Below are 21,278 nucleotides of genomic sequence, written 5' to 3' on the forward strand. Positions count from 1 at the left end.
CCTCCCCGGCCCCGCCTGCCCAGCTCCAAGGCTTAAGGAGGATCCTCCTCAGGGAAGGTGGGGTTGGTCCACCCGTGTCCCAGGGAAGCTGAGGCCCTTGGAAAGGGAACAGCTGGATGTCAAGAGCGGGAAAGGCCCAGAAAGGCACAGCTGGAAAATGGCAGAGACACCGCGTGGAACCGGAGGAACAGCAAATGCACAACTCCATGTCTTCCCTCTGCAAAGAAACCCCCCAAAAAATTCCTGTTGCCCTTAAAAAACTCCTCCTGCGGCACTTCCAGCCCCCAAATCCGGAGCTGCACCTCCCACCTGTGTTGTGATGGAGAGAAGAGACCCAGAGCTTTCCAATGAGACAGGTATTTATTTAGTTCAAGCGCTAAGGATTTGTTCTGTTGTCGTCGTCGCCATTATCAAACAGAGCTGAGGTACCAGTGACATTCCAACATGAAGAAAACGAACCTTTCCCCCCCCACCACCCCCTTACACAATTTCTTCAACTACTTTTATCAAGACAAAAGGTGAGGCATGGAAAAGCTGCGTGATGGGGCTGTACAATGAGCAGGGCAGAGCAAGGAGGGGAAAAGAAACAGAGCCGAGACCCTCACCCCAAAAATCACACCAAAGGCAGCACTAGAAAGGTCTGTTCCCACAGTTCCCAAGGAGCAAAGGAAAACTAAAACCTGAAACCAGATGGTAAAAAAAAAACAAAAACAAAAACATAAAGATCATGTTGCTTCTGTGCTCCCTTTGGAAGTGTGTTTTCTCTGGAAAACTGGGATTAGGGCTGTGGGCACGTTAAGCATGGACTAACAGCAAGGACTATCAGAACGTACCTGAGCACACCCAGGGACCTCGTGGGGGAGAAGTGCCAAACCACACCCTCATCCATGTTCCTGCAGCCCCAGGGAGCTGTGGGAATGCTGCTCTCCAGACCTTTGTTTAGCGGGAATCATGGCCAAACCTGCTCTCAAGTCTTGCAGGAAAAGCTGGGAAACCCCCGGGCTCAGCCAGCTCCTTGCAAATCCAGTGCTTAAAGCTTGGGACCACGGGAAGCAGACAGGGCTTGGGTCTACCAGAAGCAAGAAAACCAAGGATGTGCTGGTGGGAAACAGCCAACTGAGGACCAGGAGAAGCTGCATGAAGAACCAAAGGAAGAAGAAAGCCAAGGAAGAAGCAGCGGGATGAGGCGTTTCTGCACGGATAAGGACAGTACAACACAGGAAAAGCAGCCAGGTTTCCTTCCCCCAGACAGGTTCTTTTTAAAGAAAGAATGGTCCTTTGTCACATATCATTGATGTTTATTTCAAGACATGCCACGTCAAAAAAACTCCTTTAATGCCTTTAATATTGCATTAGAAAAGCACTTTTACATCTCGTTCTGCCTTAGAGTTATTGTTGTGCAGAGTTGCCAGAAACCCAGGGCAGGGCACGAGCCCCTCAGGAATGAAGAATTCCAACTCTTTTATGCCCGTTTCCTGGTGGGAAGTGGTGGTGAGGACGATTTCCCTTCCTCTCCCCCATTTTAAGTGGCAGGGAAAAGGGCAAGGAGAACCAAGGAGGAGCCTGAATATTCCCTGGCAATTGTCCTTCTAAGCAGCAATCGCAACCCAGACTCAGGAATTCCTTCCCTGCAACTCGGCCAGATCTGCCCAGCAAACAAGGTATTTACAGGTGTGGTTTTTTTATTAACTTACACAGCAACTTCACAATGAACTAGTAAAGATTAAAAGGGTGCACTTCTAGTGTGTTCCATTCTGTGGGTCTCGGGGAGCTACATCCAGCAACACCAGCAAAAGCTCTACAACAGATTCCTCAGCCAAAGGAAAAAAAAAAACCCACAAAATCAGTACTGAACAGAGTAAAAAAAAACAAAAACAAATTAAGCCAAGAAATAAATACCAAAGAAAAAAAAAATGGTTACTTGGAAGCTTAGTTCAATAGAAAACTGAATTGCTACTTGTTTAACCAAACTATACAGCTCTAGTGAACCGAACTAAACCGACTCGGAAGACTGAACATAAAAAAACCCCAAAAAGCTAAAAAATAAAGGCATAAATCTGCATAATCAGAAGTTGGTTTCCATCCTACTCAAGTCCCTCCCTTTCCATCTAAGTTGTCTCAACTAGATTTCTGTAGGATCAAAGTAAACACCCCCTTCCCCCACCGACCTACGCTCTGGAAATGCAGGAGCAATTCCCTCTCTGCTGGGGCAGCCACCTGCTCTTCCCTCTCTCTCCCAAATTTCCAAGGTTTCGATCAGCTTTGGCAGGTTTTAGTGCCAGTCCTGATTTCACTATTTCCCCTTAAAAAAAAAAAAAAAAAAGAAAAAGAAAAAGAAGCAAAATGCTTCCTCCTCCAAACACCTGGAACATTCCGTTCCTGTCTCTCAGGCAGGAATAATTCACTTCATCCGTGTTTTCTACTTACAAAGGAAAAAAAAAAACGGCTCTTAAAACTCATCTTGCACTCGAAACATTATTTCCCTGTTTCCTGCAAGTGTTTTGCTAATGCACATCCACCCATTCCTCCCCTCCCCAAAAATCCTCCAGAAGCCACTCATCCCGCTCAGAGAGCCCCTCTCCGGATTTCCCAGCACGCTTCCTTGGAAATGTGGAATTCCCAACTCCAGCAGCCTGTGGTGGTGTCAAAGCCCTGCTGGGGTGGGGTTTGGACACCAGGCAGACTCGCTCCGCTCAAGGGAATTAAGAGCTTGGGTTTACTTTGTTGTTGGATTATCAAGGAGAAGCGTTTAGCCCTCGGCATGCGCCGCCTCTGCCCACGATTCCCGCTGTCTACGCATTCCCAGATCCTCAGAGAACTCCAATGGGTCAGATTTGCAAGCCTTCTTCTGCACATAACATCCCATCTAAGTCCAATCCCAAACTTACTCGGTCGCCCTCATTCCAAAGTGCGGTATCATAACATATTAAAAAAGGAACAAATATTAAGAAATTGTACCTATTTTTGTCTCTTTTTTTTCTTTTTTTTTCCCCATTTTTTTTAAAGTTATAACTAGGATACGCTGGGATATTTTGGCTTTTTTTTTTTTTCTTATAAATAATGAAGACACTGACATTTTTCTCTGTGTGTGTGTGTGTGTGTGTGTGCTTGTGAAGCCAATAATCATCTCCACGAGACAGGCAGCGATGAGGAACTGGGATACGTTATCACGGGAAGGGGGAGGTTCAAGCCAATATTCACACTGCAGTCAATGGAGAGGACAGGGAGGGGGAGCAGTGATGTTCTGGAGAAAGGTGGGAGCCACATGGGATTAGCAGGAACAGCCTCCTTCACTGACAGGCTGCTCTTGAGGCTTTTCCAGTTTTATGTCAATCACTGGAAGGAGGGAGTTAAGGCAAACGGGTCTCCAGCTCTGTTTCCCTCACTGGTGTTTTCAGTATTTCCCTGGAATTTCAGCGTTCCCCCCAAATTTCAGTGTTTCCCTGGAATTTCAGTGTTCCCTGGAAGACTTGGAAAGACCAGCTCCAAAGCAAAGCTGAGATCAAGGTTTCTCACCACACCCTCGTGCCCACGACAAATATGCGGAGAAACAACGTCAGCCCCCAAAGTTGTCTCTGATCAGAGTCTGCTCTTCCCAGCAATCCCAGGGATCTCCTGCTGCAGGAATTAAAGATGTGTGGATACCCTGAAGGGTCTAATCACTGTTTCCACAGAATCACAGAAGCATTTAGGTTGGAGAAGACCTCCAAGACCATCAAGTCCAACCATTCTGCAGCACTGCCCAGGCCACCACTGACCCCTGCTCCCAAGTGCCACATCCACATGGCTGTTAAATCCCTCCAGGAATGGGGACTCCATCCCTGCCCTGGGCAGCTGTGTCAGTGTCTGACCACCCTTTCAGGGAAAAAACTTTCCCTAATATCCAACTTAAACCTCCTGTGGCACAACCTGAAGTTGTTTCCTCTTATCCTGTCGCTTGTTCAGAGGGAACCAGTCCCAGCCTGGAAACCCCCAGTGTGGAATCAATGCTGGATTCAGTATTCCAGCCCAGAGAGCAGCAGGCACCCAGGAGAACATGGAAGCTCTGGAGGTGGCAGGAGCCTCGAGGAACCCAGGAAGGGACAGCTCACTTCCTTCCCAAACTCCTGCTCCTCTGCTCCACAGGCAACAGGCAAGTACTTCCCTCTGCCTCCCCTGTCCACACTCGGCTCTGGGACAGGCAGGAGAGGGTTGGAATAGTGGGTATCCCATCCCTGGAAGTATCATAAGGCCAGGCCTGTCCAAGGCCAGGTTGGACACCCTGGGCTAGTGGAAGGTGTCCTTGCCCATGGCAGGGGTGGGACTGGATGGGCTTTAAGGTCCCTTCCAAGCCGAACCATCCTGTGATTCCATGATTCCAGAGAGATGGTGTGCTCTGTCAGAAGCCCCAGCAGCACATTCCAGCAAGGCTGTTCCTCCTCAGGCTGTGCACACCCCTAACCCCCCATGTGCCATCCTGAACATTCCCATCCATCCCTGCTCCAGTCAAACCTCTCTGCTCACCCCACCACCAGCCAGCAAAGCCTGAATTCCTCCTCCCAATGCCAGCTGATATCCCACAAGGACACTGCAGAGCTGGCTGCTCTGAACCTGTGACAAGCTGCTCCCTCTGCAGCACTCTGCATCCCAACGGATGCCCTCCAGTTCCAACCTCAAGGAGCCTTTCCCAGGAGGAGCTTTGAATGCTAATCCCCAATCCCAGTGTTTCCCTTATCAGGGAACACAGAGATCACACTGCTGGGACTTCCAGCTTGTCCCCTCAGGGGGGTGAAGCTGGTTTTAGAGAGGTTTGGAGAAAATAAACATGGGAAGGGAAACAAGAGACCAATAATTCAAATATTTGGTCCATCTGGCTGCTCTGAGCTCGCTGGGTATTTAAGTCAGAGATTCCCTGCTAGCTCCATCTCTGAGCACGAGTGGTCTGAGATCCCTGAACTCTCCATGTCCTGCAAAAAAAGCTGATGGAAAATCCACCCCCAATAATCCCATTCCATTGCTGCTATCTGCAGGCTGCAGGAAGCCAATTCCAAGTGCCCTCATTGCACTTCCACTTAGAGCCTGGTGATCAAACTCCCTGATAGAGCCTGTGCACTCTACCCCCACCTCATTAATAAAGATTGTTGCTCATTAACCTTCTGGGAACCTGCATAACGAGGTTTTGATCAAAGCACAAAGCTGTGCCTCAGCTGTGCCATCCACAGCTTCCCAAATCCTCTTCCCTGCACTCTGATGGAATCTCAGCACCGAGCTCGTCCCCCTCCTACCGTTCCTTCCACGTCCTTCCTCCAAGGCACCATTTCTCCTCCATTTCCCAGCTGCAAAGAAAACCAACAGCCCTGGAAAAGTTCCTGTTCCAAACACACCCACCTGGCCAGGTAAGGGATTCCAGTTCATGCAGAGACCTTTATCCCTTTTCCAGCCCTCATGCCATCAGTTGAGTCCTGTCCTCCCTCACACCACACAGATGCTGCCTGGGCTCCAGCACTGTCACAGGCTGCCCTGGGAGGTTATGGGACCTCCATCCTTGGAGATTTCCTGAGTTTCCCTGGATGTGACCCTGAGAAACTGGCCTAGATTTTGGAATGAGCCTTGCTGTGAGCAGCAGGGTTGGAGAAGGGACCTGCAGACGATTGTTCTGGGATTCTGTCAGTCAGATCTGCAAGAGCCACAGGGGTTTCCTTTCGGCCTCTTTGCAGCTGTTTTCCCCCACCCCACATCCAAACTGTTCAAGCACCAAGCAAAGAATTCCTCTGGATCTGTCTGCACCTTCCCATACTTCCACCCATACGCCCTCATCCTTCCCCTGCTGCCTCCACCCTCAACACCCCCAAGCCCAACCTCCCACCCCACCAATCCTCTTCCCTCAGTGCTCCAAGCTCGGAGGTTACTTGCCCCTATTCCCCCTGTTTTTGGGATGTCCACAAGCTGGCTGCAGTGGGTTTTCCTCCAGGGAATGCCTGGCACAGCTGCATAAAGGATACTGTCTTCTCTACTTTTGTCTTGTGTGCTTTCCATCCCAGGCAAGGCAGCTGCCACACGTCGGAAAAGCTGCAAGAAACCACACGGGGAACAGATGAAAACAATCCAAACCCCCAGGAAGATACAGTTCAAACAATGACTCCACACATCCCCCAGCACTATTTGCACTGCTCAGCCCAAAACAGCCTGACACCAAATATAACCTTTATTCCTTGGAAACGGCACAGTCTCTGCTGTTACGGAGGTTCCCTGTGATCCAGACAAAGGAATGTGCCCAATCCTAAGCCTCACCTTTTGGTGCCATCGTTATCCCACGTCCACACTCGGGGTCTGAAGCACAAAACAATTTGGCATTTGCCATCCCAAAGCAGTTCCGCCCCTCACTTGAACACCAGCTCCAGTTTCCCAGCAGACTTTGGGTTCAAACTCCCTTCCTAGTTTTATTCCACTTGAAGGAGGGTGAGAGTCCAGAAGGAACGGGACTGATTCCCTCTCCTGCATTTCCTATCTGTCCCTGAGGCTCAGCCTTGTAGCTCCCACCACATGGTTTTTCTTCAGCCTACAGATTAATGCACAAGAATTCACTGGAATTCCCTGATCCCAGAACAACCCCTGCCTGGGAACAGCCCAGCTCTGGGCTGTCCCTCAGCTCAGGGTGATCCCTGCCACGTTCAGTTTGTGGGAACCACACAAGGACAGCAATGATCTCTTTTCCACATGCCTGGGGCAAGGACAGGACAGATCAGATGGATGGAAGGACAGATAACAGCTTTACCATCCATCAGGGTTATGAAATGACCACCTAATTGGTTCTTCCCTTGGGAGAACAGCCCTGGCAGAGTCCTGATCCCATCGGGATGCACCCAGCACACACCCAGACAGAAATCCTTTAATATTCCTTAATATTTTTCCCCTATTACAGACAATGTTACTACTCTGTACTTCTGGCTTATCAAGCTCCAGGGCAGCAGCTGCTTCCAAGCCCTCCAGATCCCCATCCCTCAGTGTGTTCCCACCCCGATGGCAGCGCAGGATCTCAGAATGCCTGCTGTTGGGTCTGACGTCAGCCTTGCTGTGTTCCATTATTCCATGTTTTCCTGCCTCTCCTCAAATGACACAAAGCTAAACCACTTATTCCCAGTGACCCACTTTCCACAGAAAACCGAGCCACGCCCCTGCCAGCCTGTTCACATCAGGAATGTGGGTACCTGAGCAGCTTTTGGATCTGTGTCCAAGGCTCTTTACCAGTTTGGCTCCCAAATGGTGCTGGGGAGACATTAAGACAACTGGACAAGTCCCCTCCAAGCTCAACGAGACCAAGCCCCCAGGTCTGGCTGGGATCTTTGCAGGGAAGTCTGGCACACACTGGAATGTGGTCCAGGACAAGGACAGGGCTCTGAGAAGTCACTCCTTGATGTCACTCACTGATTTCAGGCCCCAACTCCACAGTAACAAAGCTCAGCACACCCCTCTGTTTCCATGAACCTCTGCCACAATCCAGAACTTTTCGGGCTCCCGGAAAACCTCAGGGAAATTCTCACAGGCCAACAAGATGGATTCCTCACTGATGGAATCTTAAAGAGCATTTTGACCCAGTCCTTGGCACAGAAGGTTTGGAAGGGTCCAAGGCCAGGCTGAAGCAACCTGGGCTAGTGGAAGGTGTCCCTGCCCGTGGGACTGGATGAGCTTTAACTTCCCTTCCACCCAAACCATTCTGGGATTCCATTTATTCCCTGTACAATACATAGAAAGCAATGAGGGGAATGTATAGAGGGAAAGGGTTGGGGAGTCTAAAAAATCCTCAGCTGAAGGAACCAGCTGGAATTGCTGCATTTAAACCAAGCTGCTGACAGGAAGGCCGTTTAAAACACGCTAATCCTTGCTTTACATTAAGACCAGGAATAAAACGATGCTTTTAGCTGCATTTTTTCCCTGAATTATGTGACTAAAAATAGGAATTTGGCAACTAAGAAAATCAACTTTCACTCTTATTAACCTTCTGCCTTATCAGCCACAGCATATGTGGAGAGAAATCCAATTACGGGAACTTCCTGATGATTAGGAAGCTGCCTTCCCACAGGGCCTGACACAGACCCAGGGGCTACACACACATAGATATGTTTAAATGTTTGTCACAGGGACTATATACACACAGATATGTTTAAATGTTTCTGTGGGTATAAAAACACACATATTGAGGGGCATTCAGGACTTCTTTTTCCCAAATGCAGCAGCTGAAAGACTAAAAGAGCCACACAAAGTCTCTCTGCAACCTCCTTCCCGATTAAACCATGGGGAAAAACCCTCATCTCTCACTGTTAGTCTCAAGATTTGCCAGACTGTGCCTTTCCTCCCACTGCAGCCAGTAAATCCCCAGGGATCAGGGTCACAAAGGACTGTAGGATAAAGCAGTTTTCCCTGGCACCCTCCTGCAGCAATATGGGAAGGACAGGAAGATCCCTGCCCAGATGGAAAAGCCAGGCAAGAAACCGACGCAAAGCAAACAAAACTCTTTCCTTAATTCTCATTCTCTGCAACTCTGGGAATAATTCTTGGCCATCACACGGACAGAAATCAAGGGAGAGGAGGAGAAAGAGCCCGGGGTGAGTGAGGGGCCACGTCCCTTCAGCTGCTGCCATGAGAAAGTTCCTCTGCCAAGGGCCACATCCAGCCTGTGGCTCCTGGAGAGCCAATATGGAATGTGCCAGGTACTGCTGGAAGCAGGAATTCAAGGGCTCTCCCTCCCCTCTCCTTCGACAGGGCAGCAAAACCAACCCTGACACATTCTGGGCATGAAATCCAGGGCCTGACAATGAGATTCCCTGAAACACAGGCTGTGGAGACAGAGCAGGGATCCCAAAGTCTTTTAAAGCCTTTTCAGGGCTGCCAGAATGAATTAAAGGCGTTCAACAAAGCAAGTTATCCACTTCTCCATCTGAAGGCCCCTGGGAAGTTTCTATACTGGCAGGCAGGAATTTTACATGGAAGGTAGAAAAAAAAACAAACCTCCAAAACAAACAGCTCATATTCCCTAATCCACACGTTCCACTGACAGTATCCAAGCTGTTAATTAATTCCTAAATCTGAACCTGCACCTTAGTGACAAACCAGTGAATCACCAACTACTCCAAAACTCACCTTTACATTAGTATTTAATAGCTAATATCTTAATTTTGACATAAAATTTCATTTCATGTAGTAAAAAATTTCATTTCATGCAGTCAAAAAAATAAAAGTTCATTTTATGCAGTCGAAATATAAAGGTTCATTTCATGCAGTCAAAAAAATAAAAGTTTATTTCATGCAGTTAGATAATAAAAGTTCATTTCATGCAGTCAAAAAATAAAAGTTCATTTCATGCAGTCAAAATATAAAATTTCACTTCATGTAGTCAAAAAATAAAATTCCATTTCATGTAGTCAAAACAGAAAATTTCATTTCAGGTAATCAAAAAATAAAATTTCATTTTATGTGGTCAAAATACGACTGTATTTGTACCTAAAATAATTTGACACTTGAATTAAAAATCCTGCATGAAAATTAACTTGGACTGGGATTGTTCTACAGAATTAAAATATCTTCTTAGTTATCAGTTATGGGAAGGTCAGATTTGCACTCAGCTGATTAAAGATCTTATTAAAGGGAGGGGGTCCATTCAGCAGATGTAGCCAAGGGGGAAAATTTATTGGTAAATAAATTAGATAAATAAGTTACTAAGTTAAAATAAATTCATACAATTCAGTAGAGAAGCTGCAAGAAAACAGGAACCTCTGCAAGTAGTGGTATTAAGTCTTATCCTCTGAGAATTGTTTCAACCACCACTTCTTAAACTAATAAAAAATGAGAGTTACAAATATTCTGCAGCTTTGAAATCATTGAGAATTCCAATCCATGCCTGCAACAAGGATCAAAACTGAGAGGAAAAATCCATTTTTAGCTCTTTTTGAATAACCACTCGTGTCTTTGCTCTCCAGGGCACACCCCCAGGCCTAAGCACTCATTAAGGACTGCAGCAAAGATCCAAACCTTAATTACCAGCCTGTGTTGTGGCAGGATAATTGTGGAGCCTGGAATGCAGCACTTCCATGGCTGCTAATGCACTGGATCTCAGCACTGAGATAACACATCTAATTATTCCATTAGAGAGGGAATAATTTTACTACTTCTACACAAAGTCAAGGGACATTTTAATAACAGCCCCTTCAGTCCTGTCTATCATGGACAAAGGAGTTTATAATCCTATTTTAGCAGCTACTGGGACCATTCTGCACACGAACTGGGCGACTACATGTATAAAATAGAATGTAAGGATACACACACACATGGAATCCCAGGGTGGTTGGGGCTGGAAGGGACCTCAAAGCTCATCTCATTCCACCCCCTGCCATGGGCAGGGACACCTTCCACTGGCCCAGGTTGCTCAAACTGGCCTTGGACACTCCCAGGGATGGGCACAGGCCCACAGCTCTCTCTGAAGCAACCCTGAGATGCCAGGGCCTCCCCACCCTCCCAGCCAGGAATTCCTTCCCAATATCCCATCATTTCACTGCTTTCCTCATCAAAAGTAGCTCAGCATCTACTAGAAATAAACAGCTTTGGCTCTCCAGGAACATTTGCTCCCACTTCCAGTGCCTCCCAGCAGAGTGGGAATCCCAGTTCACACTCCTTGTGCACTGGCAGCATTTCAAGCCACCAGGCTCCTCCTGGAGTGGTTCATTCCCTGAAAGGGGATCAGGAACAGCCCTCAGACCTGTGTTTCCCCAACTTTTTGGCTCCCTTTCAGTCTAAACCCCAAATCTGGATTACCAGAAATCCAGGAATGGATGATCCTTCACTCACAAAGCTTCTTCCATCACATGGAAAGAAGTCCCAAGGTCAGGGATCCTCCTGAACCTCGGCCAACAACCCAACTCTGAGATGTTCCTTGCTGTGCATGGACTACAAACACATCCCTCTGTCCAAGTTTTCCCAGGGGAAGTCCTGGTCCCACGGGGGTGTTTTGGCAGGAGCCACTCACCTGTTTTACATTGTATCCTGCTTTTGCACTAGTTTCAATGAACATTACATTCAACTCTTTGGCTTTTCTCTCTCCTTCCTCGATGGACACTTGTCTGGGGGAGACAACACAGAGTCAGGAAAAAAAATTAAGATTATTGCAGTTCTGAAAGCATTCAATGTTTTTTTTCCCCTGCATGACAGGTATCATCACTTCAGCTACCAGACAGACTCCCAGGGCACATCTGGCTCCCAGCATTCCCATGGAAAAGCCAACCAGACTCCCCCTAAATCCCCATCTGAACAATTATCCATCAGTGCCCTTTAACATTCAAAAATGATCATCAAGAACAAACTGTTTTAACCAAAGTCCAAGTGTAACCATCTCACATGGAAGGAATTTTGTCCCCTTTTTTCCTTGGATAGGTGTCCCTCTCATTAATCATCCTGTTAGAGCTAAAACAAGGGGGGAAATTTGGGTTCAAGAGCTGCCAAACAAAAATCATGAGGTATCTTAGGGGTTATATATATATTTTTATTTTTATATAATTCTTAATAGGAGGCCATAAATCTGAAGGAAGTGATCTCAAGGAAACAGGGATTTTGATCAAATCCAGAATCCATAGGTTTGGCTCTGTGGCCCTTTATCATTTGTGTTAATACCATAAACCCAAAATAAGCAGCAAACACAGCAAAAGCTGAAGATGTACAACATCTAATAAAAATAATTCAGCTTGCAAACTTCTGAGAAGCCCTGAGGAGTCTCAAAAGGGAGCAACCATAATTTAGATGGGATTTATATTTGCACCTATCATTTCTTTCTGAGCAGATTTATTAAGAATAAATCCTTGTCATCAGTTTATTCATTTACTGATGCAGGTTGGAGTTAACACTCTGTTTTATCCTGAACAAGTTGGTGGTGGTTTCTCAACTCATTCCCAGCTGGAAAACTTGGTTTAACCAAATTCTGCCGCTGGAAATGCGGTTTAACCACACAAAAGGGGGTTTAAAATCGAGATTTCTCGAGTCAGAACTAAAACAAGCTCGAGCATTTTGGGAGCAAAAACACATTTAAAAACCCCTTCTAAACCAGCAGCAGAGTAAGAAGAGTATTTAAAAGATGAGTTCATGATTCCTCCATACCTTTTATCTGCTAGATCTGTTTTGTTCCCCACCAGCATGATGATGACGTCACTGCCCCGTTCCGTTCTGACGTCATCAATCCATTTTGTTGTTTGCTGGAACGAGTTTACATCTATCAGGGAACAGTGGAGAGGATTATCACTGCAGGAACCCCTCACAGCCCTAGGAAAAACAGCTAGCATCTGAAATCAAAGCTCCATTTCTGCGGAATTGGGATGAAGACCCAGCAAGTGAAACCCTGAATCTCCCCCACTACAGGATGTGAAAACTTTGGCATTAATTTCAGGTGCTTCATCACAGGGGACTCAAAGCCAGGGAGGGAACTGAGTCTATCTATGATTTTGCCTTTGACAGCATCTAAAATGAGTCTTCTCCCCGTGTTTCAGCTCCTTTATTTATAAAATAAAATATGAACTATTTTCTCTAGAGAATAGGGGTTAATCTGTGCCTTCTGCCCGTGGCTTGTGCTCGTGCAGTTCCATTGCTCCTCCAAAGTCCTCAATCCCAATTATGAATCCCGTACACTTTAATCACCTTTTATTTCCCTAGGCAATCCCAGGGTTTTACAACACACCAGCAGCTCCTGGGGCATTGAACACTCGCCTTCAAAACAACTTCCAAATCACTTGCACAGAACAAGAGAGAGAAATTTAACCTTTTCACAGGCATTTTAATTTAATGCTGCATCCTTAAGAGCTGCAAGGGAAGAATTTCAGACTGTGTGGGGCTTGAAAAGTTGAATCCCATGAGGAAAAAGGAGTTGGAGGGAAGCTGCCATGGAGCTCAGTGTTACACAAAGAGCATCTGAGCTGCCAAAGTAGTTTTAGTACTTTAAAAGGGGGGGTTTCTGCAGCAGTTCTTGCAAAATATTGATTTCTTTAATGGCTTTTACTGCAAAGTTATATATTGTGTTAGACAGCCAAGACTTGATCATTTGCCAGTGTCTTAATTCTTCTCTTTACCACTCGGTAATGTGGAATTTGCCAGGTCAGTAAAAAATTTCACCTGTAATTTTAGCTCAAATGGAAGTGGTATTTTTAACAATTAAAGCTTTTCTAGGCAAAGCCCTGACTCCTTCAGTAATCTTCTAGTATTTATAAATCAAAGCACTTCTGCCCTCGTGTAGAATTAGGCCGCTGTTCTCAGCCTGGAATTTAGTTCTCTCCTAAAACACAACTCCTGCTCTTTGTCAGTAAGTTAAGGGGTGTCTGGACTGAGGGGAGGGACAGAAGGAAGAGGGTTGAAAAAAGCACTAATATTTTTAGTTGACAAAAATGTACATACCTTAGTAAGAAATGAGAGAGCAATTGTTAAAGGGGGAGGGCTTGGTGGCAACTTTTATACATTGCAGAGTGTGAGAGTGACAAATTCCAGGGAAAATGGGATGTTAATGCGTGTTCCCCGCCAGCCCATTCCCAGAGTTTTTTGGTGGGAGAGGGTAAATGAAGTGAAGCAAGCTACAGAAAGTCTCCAATTGAGGAATTCAGATATCCATGAAGACCCAAAGTCACAGTGATGTTATGATTAAGAAGCAGATGAAAGGAAGCAGGCAGGCTCGAGGTGACCAGAGTAGGGAAGGGTTAAAATGATGTTACTGTGAGACATTTATACGTTACACCAGCAGCAAAACAAGAAAAAAAACCACATTTATTTCCATGCCGGGACGAAGATCAAGCAGATGACATGAGAGGACATGCAAAGCTAAGCTAAAGGATGGAAGGGGCAGAGGATTAGAAATGCAGAATTCCCCCCACTCACTTGTGATATCATAAACAACAACTGCAACAGTGGAGTCACGAATGTAGCTAGGGATCAAGCTCCTGAACCGCTCTTGACCTGCTGTGTCCCACAATTGCAACCGTACCTAACAAAATCAGTCAAACAAGCAAGAAAAATAAGCACAAGGAAGGTCAAACCCCGGTGCAGAAATACCTACTTGTGATATCGTAAACTACTACGGCAGCGGCCGAGTCGCGGATGTAACTGGGAATGAGGCTACGGAAACGCTCCTGCCCCGCGGTATCCCACAGCTGCAACCTGATCTGTGGGCGGGAGAGAGTTAAAAGAGCCAAACTGCCACAAAAATGAGAGAGGAAAGAGGGTTTAGCGTGGGAAAAGACTGAATAAAGTGAGAGGAAACTCATGCAGGGGCGCTGGCGCCTCGCGGTGACGTCTCCCGAGGGATCGGCAGCAGCAAAACTGAGGGGGTGCAAGGAGCTCAGCTTCCTGAAAAATGCTTCCCTGGTGAGCAAAATCACTTGGCTTTCAAGGATCAACAAGAAAACTATGGCTAAATGGTGGAATCACCATCCCTGGAAGCACTCAAAAGGCCTGTGGATCCACCACCATCCATGGAAGGGCTCCAAAGGCCTGTGGATTCACCACCATCCATGGAAGGGCTCCAAAGGCTTGTGGATTCACCACCATCCATGGAAGGGCTCCAAAGGCCTGTGGATTCACCACCATCCATGGAAGGGCTCCAAAGGCCTGTGGATTCACCACCATCCACGGAAGCACTCAAAAGGCCTGTGGATCCATCACCATCCATGGAAGGGCTCCAAAGGCCTGTGGATCCATCACCATCCCTGGAAGCACTCAAAAGGCCTGTGGATCCACCACCATCCACGGAAGGGCTCCAAAGGCCTGTGGATCCACTACCAGCCCTGGAAGGGCTCAGAAGGGAAGAACTTCAGACTGTGTAGAGCTTGAAAAGTTGAATTCCTTAAGGATTAACCTTAAGGATTAACCAGATGGACCAACCACCAAGCCCTGGAAGGGCTCCAAAGGCCTGTAGATCCACTACTATCCCTGGAAGGGCTCACAAGCTCTGTGGATGTGGCACTTGGGGGCAGGGGTTAGTGGTGGGCCTGGAAGTGCTGGACTCGATGGAATTAGAGGGATTTTCCAACCTAAATGACTCTATAATTCCATGAACTGTTCCCATGCAGTTCTCCCCACACAGGAGTTTCATGCTCTGCTCTTGTCCTTCCTCAGGACTCACAAAGGCAACCTCCAGTAGCTTGAAGGATGGTTGCTGGTGGAAAAGCTGGAAAACCTGCTCCTGTCAGTTTTCCAAGGAGGATAAAATGCCAGCTATAGCCCTGAACTGCAAGGTAAGGTGCCCACAGATGGGGCTGAACGTCTCTTACCATCCAGGTGCTGGAAGAAAAGGCAAGATACACTTAAAAGCAACGTGTGCAGGGGCCAGTTTGGGTTTGGAAAGCACATCCACCCCTCAGGCACCTCCCATGCAATCCCATTTCCTGGAGGTTTATATCCACCATGAGCTCCTGCAGCACTGCACAGCTTTGCTTCTGCAAACAGCTCAGCAGATGAACTTCTTAATTAAGGATCCGAGCTCATTTTAAACCCCATGTTTGCTTCCAGAGAGGAGTGATGTCATTCCAGGAGCTCAGGCTGCACCAAGCTGAGAGTCAGGGATCATTCAGGGGTCACCACCAGAGCCACCCTCGTTTTAATCAAGGAATATTAACTGGCCACATTTGGCAGTTTAGATTTTATCCTTTTTGTGGCATCAAAACCTGAAGGGGTCTGAATTCCCACTGTTTGCACCCCTCCAATTCTCTGTCTCCTCTCTCTCCTCACACGGGGTGACACTAAAGAGCTGCTGTCAAATGGCCCTCGAGCAGGAACCAAATGGATTCCCGTCTCCCACTGCTGCGTCTCCACTTGTCAGGCTGGAAGCAGCTGGGAGATGAAGGCTCAGGCTGTGCTTCCAAGTGATCTCACAACTGGGGGCTGCCCAAAACAGATGCTGCTCCTCATCCCCACTGTGCAAGGACAACAAAAGCTCACTCACTGTTCGATCCTCCAAGTACATGGTTTTCGATAGGAAGTCGATGCCAATTGTTGCCTGGGAAGAGATGAGAAAACCAAGAGCTCTTAAATCAAATGGCAGGACACCTGCAGGGATTTCCAGGGGTAAATCAGCACCTTGCAGGAAAAATGGGCTGCTTTTCTCACTTACAGCTCCATTCAATGAGCGATTTCTTTAATATCTCCACAACCAGACCAGTTTCTTGAAGCACAAAAGGTTATTAACTTCAATTTATGCATATTGACAGTTTAATCCATACAGTTCTTTAGGAATGACCCAAATTAGTGTCCTCCAACTCAACCAGGGTATGTGGGCACATTGTCTTCTTCCCAGCTGCCAAATACCTTCATGGCTCTTCCCTTTTTCCCCTCAGATTAGGGCAGAAATCTTCAACAACACATGGGCACGTGGACACATGGCCCCTAAAAACTAAAGCTTGGCTCATCTTCACTGCACCCAAATTCCAGACACCACTGGGAGCTTCCTGTGGGACATCCTGAATAAATGTTTTAAGGAAACTAAAGTGCTATTGAGAGCTGCTTCTTAAATACATGACCTTCATCCCATTTTCCAAGGCTGCAGGGAGGGTAAATCCTTCTTCCCTCCTCTCCTGGAGCCCCTTTAGGCACTGGAAGGGGCTCTGAGGTCTCCCTGGAGCTTTTCTTATCCAGGCTGGACAACCCCAGTTCTCCCAGCCTGTCCCACCAGGACACAATCCAGGGAAAGGATTCCAGTACTCCCTGTATCCCAGATTTTTATTAAAACAGCAATTCCACGGCACGTCATGTACGGTGCCAGAGAACGAGGGAAATCATTCCCAGCATGTCCATGGGGGGGGAATCACTCCCAGTAAGACACACACCTCCAGTGGCACAGGTTTATTCCAGTTGTTTGGGTTTCTGACAGTCCAGCACCTTCTTATCAATAAACACAGGGGCAACAGAATTCCTTTATCCAGCAGGGAGCAAAAGGCAACCAATGCCCAGCAGGGATTTTATCAAACACAGCTTTCTGTTTTGAACAGCTGAACACAAAACCCCTCGTTCAAATGACACATTCCAGGAAAATACGTCTGCAAAATGGATCCCGAGCTCAGAATCAGCCCTGAACTCACCTCCAGCTGCACTCAACCACAATCCTGGTTTGGGATCGTTAAACCCTGGCTTTGGAATTCTCTCCGGAATCCTGGGCATCGAAAAATGTGGTTTTGGGTTTGACACCAACACTCACTGTGAGTCTGCCCAAATTACTGGGGTTTTTTATGACTGATTCCTTCTTCCAGATCAAAAATAGGACATATGGCCCCACCTCAGTGATGACATCAGTCAAAGAGAGGTTTTTGGATGAATGGCACTAAAACAACTCCAGTAACACCCAAACCAGACACCCATCAGTGATCCCTAAATTGAATTTTTCTTGTCAACCATTAAGATTTCTTGCTGTGGTTGAAACAAGATCCCTGGGTGGACACCAAGCAACAGAAGAGTGACATTTTTCCTTTTTTTCCTCCCATTCCTCCTCCTCCCAGCCCCCTAAAAAAACCTTCCCATGCCTCAGGGAACAGATTTTTCTCAGTTCAGTGTATCCAGAATGTCACCACCTGTAACCAAGTCATGAAACACGTTCTGCCTGCAAGAGACACACTTTAGAAAACTCAAGTATTTTTAGAGCTTCCCACCTTTTCGAGCTCATCCTGAATTCTGGGAGTGGGAAACAATGACTGGAACAATCCTGGAATGGACAAAGCTAATTTTCTAATTTTTTTTTCTCCGTTTTTTATGATTTTCTAGCTTGTGACAACTTGTTTTATAAAAGAGCTGAGTACCTGTTAAGTTTTCCCCACACAGGGATTAGATCTGGGATGGTCTGGGAACAAATGGTGGGGAAAAAAAAACATGGAAGACTTAACTATTCCTTGGGTATTCCTGTAGAACCACAGCTCATCCAGCAGAATCCAACCCTGAAGTGCCACTGCAGGTGGTTAAAATTAAGATTTCACAAGTTCAGACTTTAATCAGTGTCCCAACTCCTACAGAATGGCCTCTTCCTGCCACAGAACCCACTTGGACAAGGCAATAATAGGGATTAATTTACCTGGTAGGTGTTGTCAAAGCTGTCATACATGAACCTGGTGATCAAGGAAGTCTTCCCCACTGCAAGAAGGAAAAAAAACATGGATTCAAGGAACAATTCCAGCTGTAAGCACACAATTTAAAAATTATTTACTGTGTCCAATAGATCCAGAGTGTGCAGTGAAACTTCCTGCAAGGAAAAGAGCAGTTATTTGATTTTACAACTGCAAAGTCACTGGGAGACACGTTTTTATTTCCTGTATCATTCCCAAGCATCTGTTTCATCCTTAAATATCGGTGATTTGAGATGAAAATTGAAAGAATTTCTACCAGACTTGAACTGAACTAAATGAACAAATTTAACAGGCCTGACAACCCTTAAAACTCATTATTATTAACAAAAAGCTCTTCTCATTCATATTTTATGGATAATTTTTTCCTTCTCCAACACCTTCAGCTGGAAGGGATCAACAAGATCCCCCTGGGAAGTGGAGTATCCCAACCTGCCTCACTTCACTTTGTATAAATCCTCTTAACTGCAGGCAGAGAATTCCAGAAGCAACTGGAGTTACTCAAGGATACACCACTTCCCACTGCTTTCTCCCAACCTCCTGGAAGCTGGAATCCCACTGGCAGAGGAGAGGAGCTCAGTGACTTTTGCTGGACACCAAACCCTGCAGGTGCAGGGAAAAGGCAGGAAAAAGGGGCACAGAGGTAGAGCTTGTGTTTTCCAAGCAATTTTCCAGAGATTTTAGTTCTCTGCCAGGGTGCCCAGCAGGAGAACAGGGGGATTAAGCCATGATTAAGGTCCCTTCCTACCCAAACCACCCTGTGAGGATTCTTTGATTTCTGGTGCAGGATTTTTTCACCAAAATCTCTTGGATCACAATTGAGCAGCATTTTAATCCGGAGGGAACCAACTGCCTTTGAGAGAAGAGATTTTCCCAACCCAAAATCTGAATTCCCAGGTGAGTTTCTCACATATTCTGCTCCCCCTCCCCCAAAAGTTCAAAAGCTGCCTCTGCAAAGGGGAAGCAAATACTCCCTTCTGGGAGGAGGTTTTGGGAAGCAGCACATCCCAGATGGGCAGGAATCCTGACTCCCTGGTTATTTGTCCCATAGGTGTGCAGGACAAACAGCCTTGAGCTGCTGTGTTTCATCCCAGATCCAGGGATGATCCTCAGCACAGGGGTGAGCAAATCCAATCCCTTCCCGCTCCAGCACAGGCTGTAAATCCCAGGAATCGATTTGCAGCACCACAAACTGGTTTTCCTCACGTGGCCACTGATGCAAACAGACAAATTCAATTCTTTCCAGCTCCAATCAAAGCCCTGGAATTATTTGCTCTGCTAAGCCACAACCCCTGAAGGACACTGAAGTACTCCAGGCAATTTTTCCCTTTCCAGCTGTACCTGACATGTCTTGGATTGGGTCTATCCCTAAATTATAAACCTGAAAACACCCTGTTTATTCCTGGAGCTTCCCTGCCCTCCCTTCACTCCTTTCCCAGAGAGAAGGGAACAATAAGGTGCTGCTTGGCTTGTTTATATTTAAATATCTGCTCCAACAAACATTTGGACAAAGTGGCTTAATGGACTTGGATCCAAGACATGTCTTTTCCAAACAGACATTCCCACCAGAATGTTGACAGGCACCAGATCCAGTTGGTATTAATACCAACTGCTCACAGCTCTAATTCCATCACTACTGAGGCATCACCATTCCTGCTTTTTAAAAGAACTCAACCAACTCCCTTGAAAAATCCCAGAAAAGGGACTTTTTTCCTTCTTTAAATCCTGGCAGAAGTGAAAGCCCACAATTCCCATTGTACCTATAATTAAAGGGAACAAAAAATCAGGGGCTCCTCTGCTACAAGTTTAGGTTATATAAACAGAAGACTTGTTTATTCCAAGCCTGGAATATTCCCAATGTCAATATTCCCTACTGCCAATGGCACAAACTATTCCCAGCCCTACAAAAAACAGTGGGATGAATCACCTTGGGATTCATATCCCATCCTTTGCCAAAGGGATGTGGATGGATATGCTGGTTATCCTAAGCCATGCTCCTAAAAAACCCTGTCCCAAGGAGCTTGAGCAAGGAATGAAAACAGGGAGAAATCCATGTATTGTTAAGTTCTGTTGAGCATCTTTCTCCCACACGGAGCCCTGGGAACCAAAGCCTGGGAATTCTGTGTGTGCTGAGCAGGGAGACATGGATGAGTTTTATTTTATTCCAAATAATCCCGGAAAATGCAGGAGTGACCTCAGGAGGGGAATGAAGCTCCATAGGGAGAAGCAGCACAAGGATAACATGGAGACAAGAAGAAGCAGCTGCTTGAAATACAGATGGGAAACAACTGGATAAGTAATCCAGGGATTCTGCCCAAAGGAAGGGGATAAGACAGGCAAGATTTCAGCTCGGTTTCATTAAGCAGTGGGTTGGTTTTAACCCAGGGAGATAATTTAATCTCTTGGAAAAAATTCCACACACAAGCGTGTCCAGGGCAGAATTAGTCAGCAGAAAGGGCAAAATATTCCTGCTATGCTGCTGGGATAATTAAAAAAAATAAGGATAACATTATTCTTGGAGGGATAAAGGTAAGGGAGGAAATGCTGGGAATGGGGGAAAACCCCAATTCAGGAGCTGAGTAGGAAGCTTTTGGCAAAAAAATGAAAGGCAGTTTGCACAATTCCCACCAAACACCTGAAAGGTGAGGGATAGAAGTGCCCAGGAAAAGGGGTTTCCAGCTGCTTTTCCCTCTGGAGATCAGGATTTAACAGCTAAAATCCAAGTCCAAGCACAGTCCTCCCAGAACAGGCATGAACTTGGAAATGGAGGTTATTGAACTCTGGAATAACCTATTTATTCGAACAGTGGATCCTCCTCCCTTCCTTGGAATGCAGAGTTGTCAGGTGTCATTCCACAGCAGGAATTTACACCCAAGGCATTCAGAATTTTTGGAAGCAGAGGAAAGCCAAGTGATTATCCAAAGGAACCCTTTGTTTCCACACGGGACCTGGATCAATTGTGGACATTTTTCTGTCATTAAAGGGCCGAGCAACAGCTTCAAACTGGCTCCTTCCAACTTTTTATGCAGGAAAAATTCCACATCAAACAGCTCCTCATCCCACAGTTGTGGTTCGGATGTCATTGTTAAAGTGCTTTGATAATAAAATCATGGGATGGGGTGGACTGGAAGGGACCTCAACATCCAATTCCAACCCCTGCCACGGGCAGGGACACCTCCC

The 21,278-nt window shown here is 46.4% G+C and overlaps 1 protein-coding gene across 2 annotated transcripts; it reads right to left on the reverse strand.

Annotated features, from left to right (window-relative positions):
• Nucleotides 1–341: 341 nt before the first annotated feature.
• RAB6A (RAB6A, member RAS oncogene family) lies at nucleotides 342–18,120 on the reverse strand. Of its 2 annotated transcripts, none has more exons than XM_029961481.1 (7): nucleotides 18,050–18,120; nucleotides 15,938–15,991; nucleotides 14,054–14,159; nucleotides 12,118–12,229; nucleotides 10,997–11,090; nucleotides 5,982–6,048; nucleotides 342–3,336 (listed from the first exon to the last, which is right to left on the reverse strand). In XM_029961481.1, exons 1-7 carry the CDS (start codon nucleotides 18,077–18,079, stop codon nucleotides 3,272–3,274), a joined length of 528 nt encoding a protein of 175 aa, XP_029817341.1. In that variant the 5' UTR covers nucleotides 18,080–18,120; the 3' UTR covers nucleotides 342–3,271. The 2 variants fall into 2 exon arrangements, with proteins under 2 accessions (XP_029817341.1, XP_029817342.1); XM_029961482.1 differs by lacking the exon at nucleotides 14,054–14,159 and adding an exon at nucleotides 13,876–13,981 and having other exon boundaries at nucleotides 18,050–18,103.
• Between the last annotated feature and the right edge of the window lie 3,158 nt (nucleotides 18,121–21,278).

Source organism: Manacus vitellinus, unplaced genomic scaffold, assembly GCF_001715985.3.
Source record: "Manacus vitellinus isolate BGI_N305 unplaced genomic scaffold, ASM171598v3 scaffold_35_pilon, whole genome shotgun sequence".
NCBI lineage: Eukaryota > Metazoa > Chordata > Aves > Passeriformes > Pipridae > Manacus > Manacus vitellinus.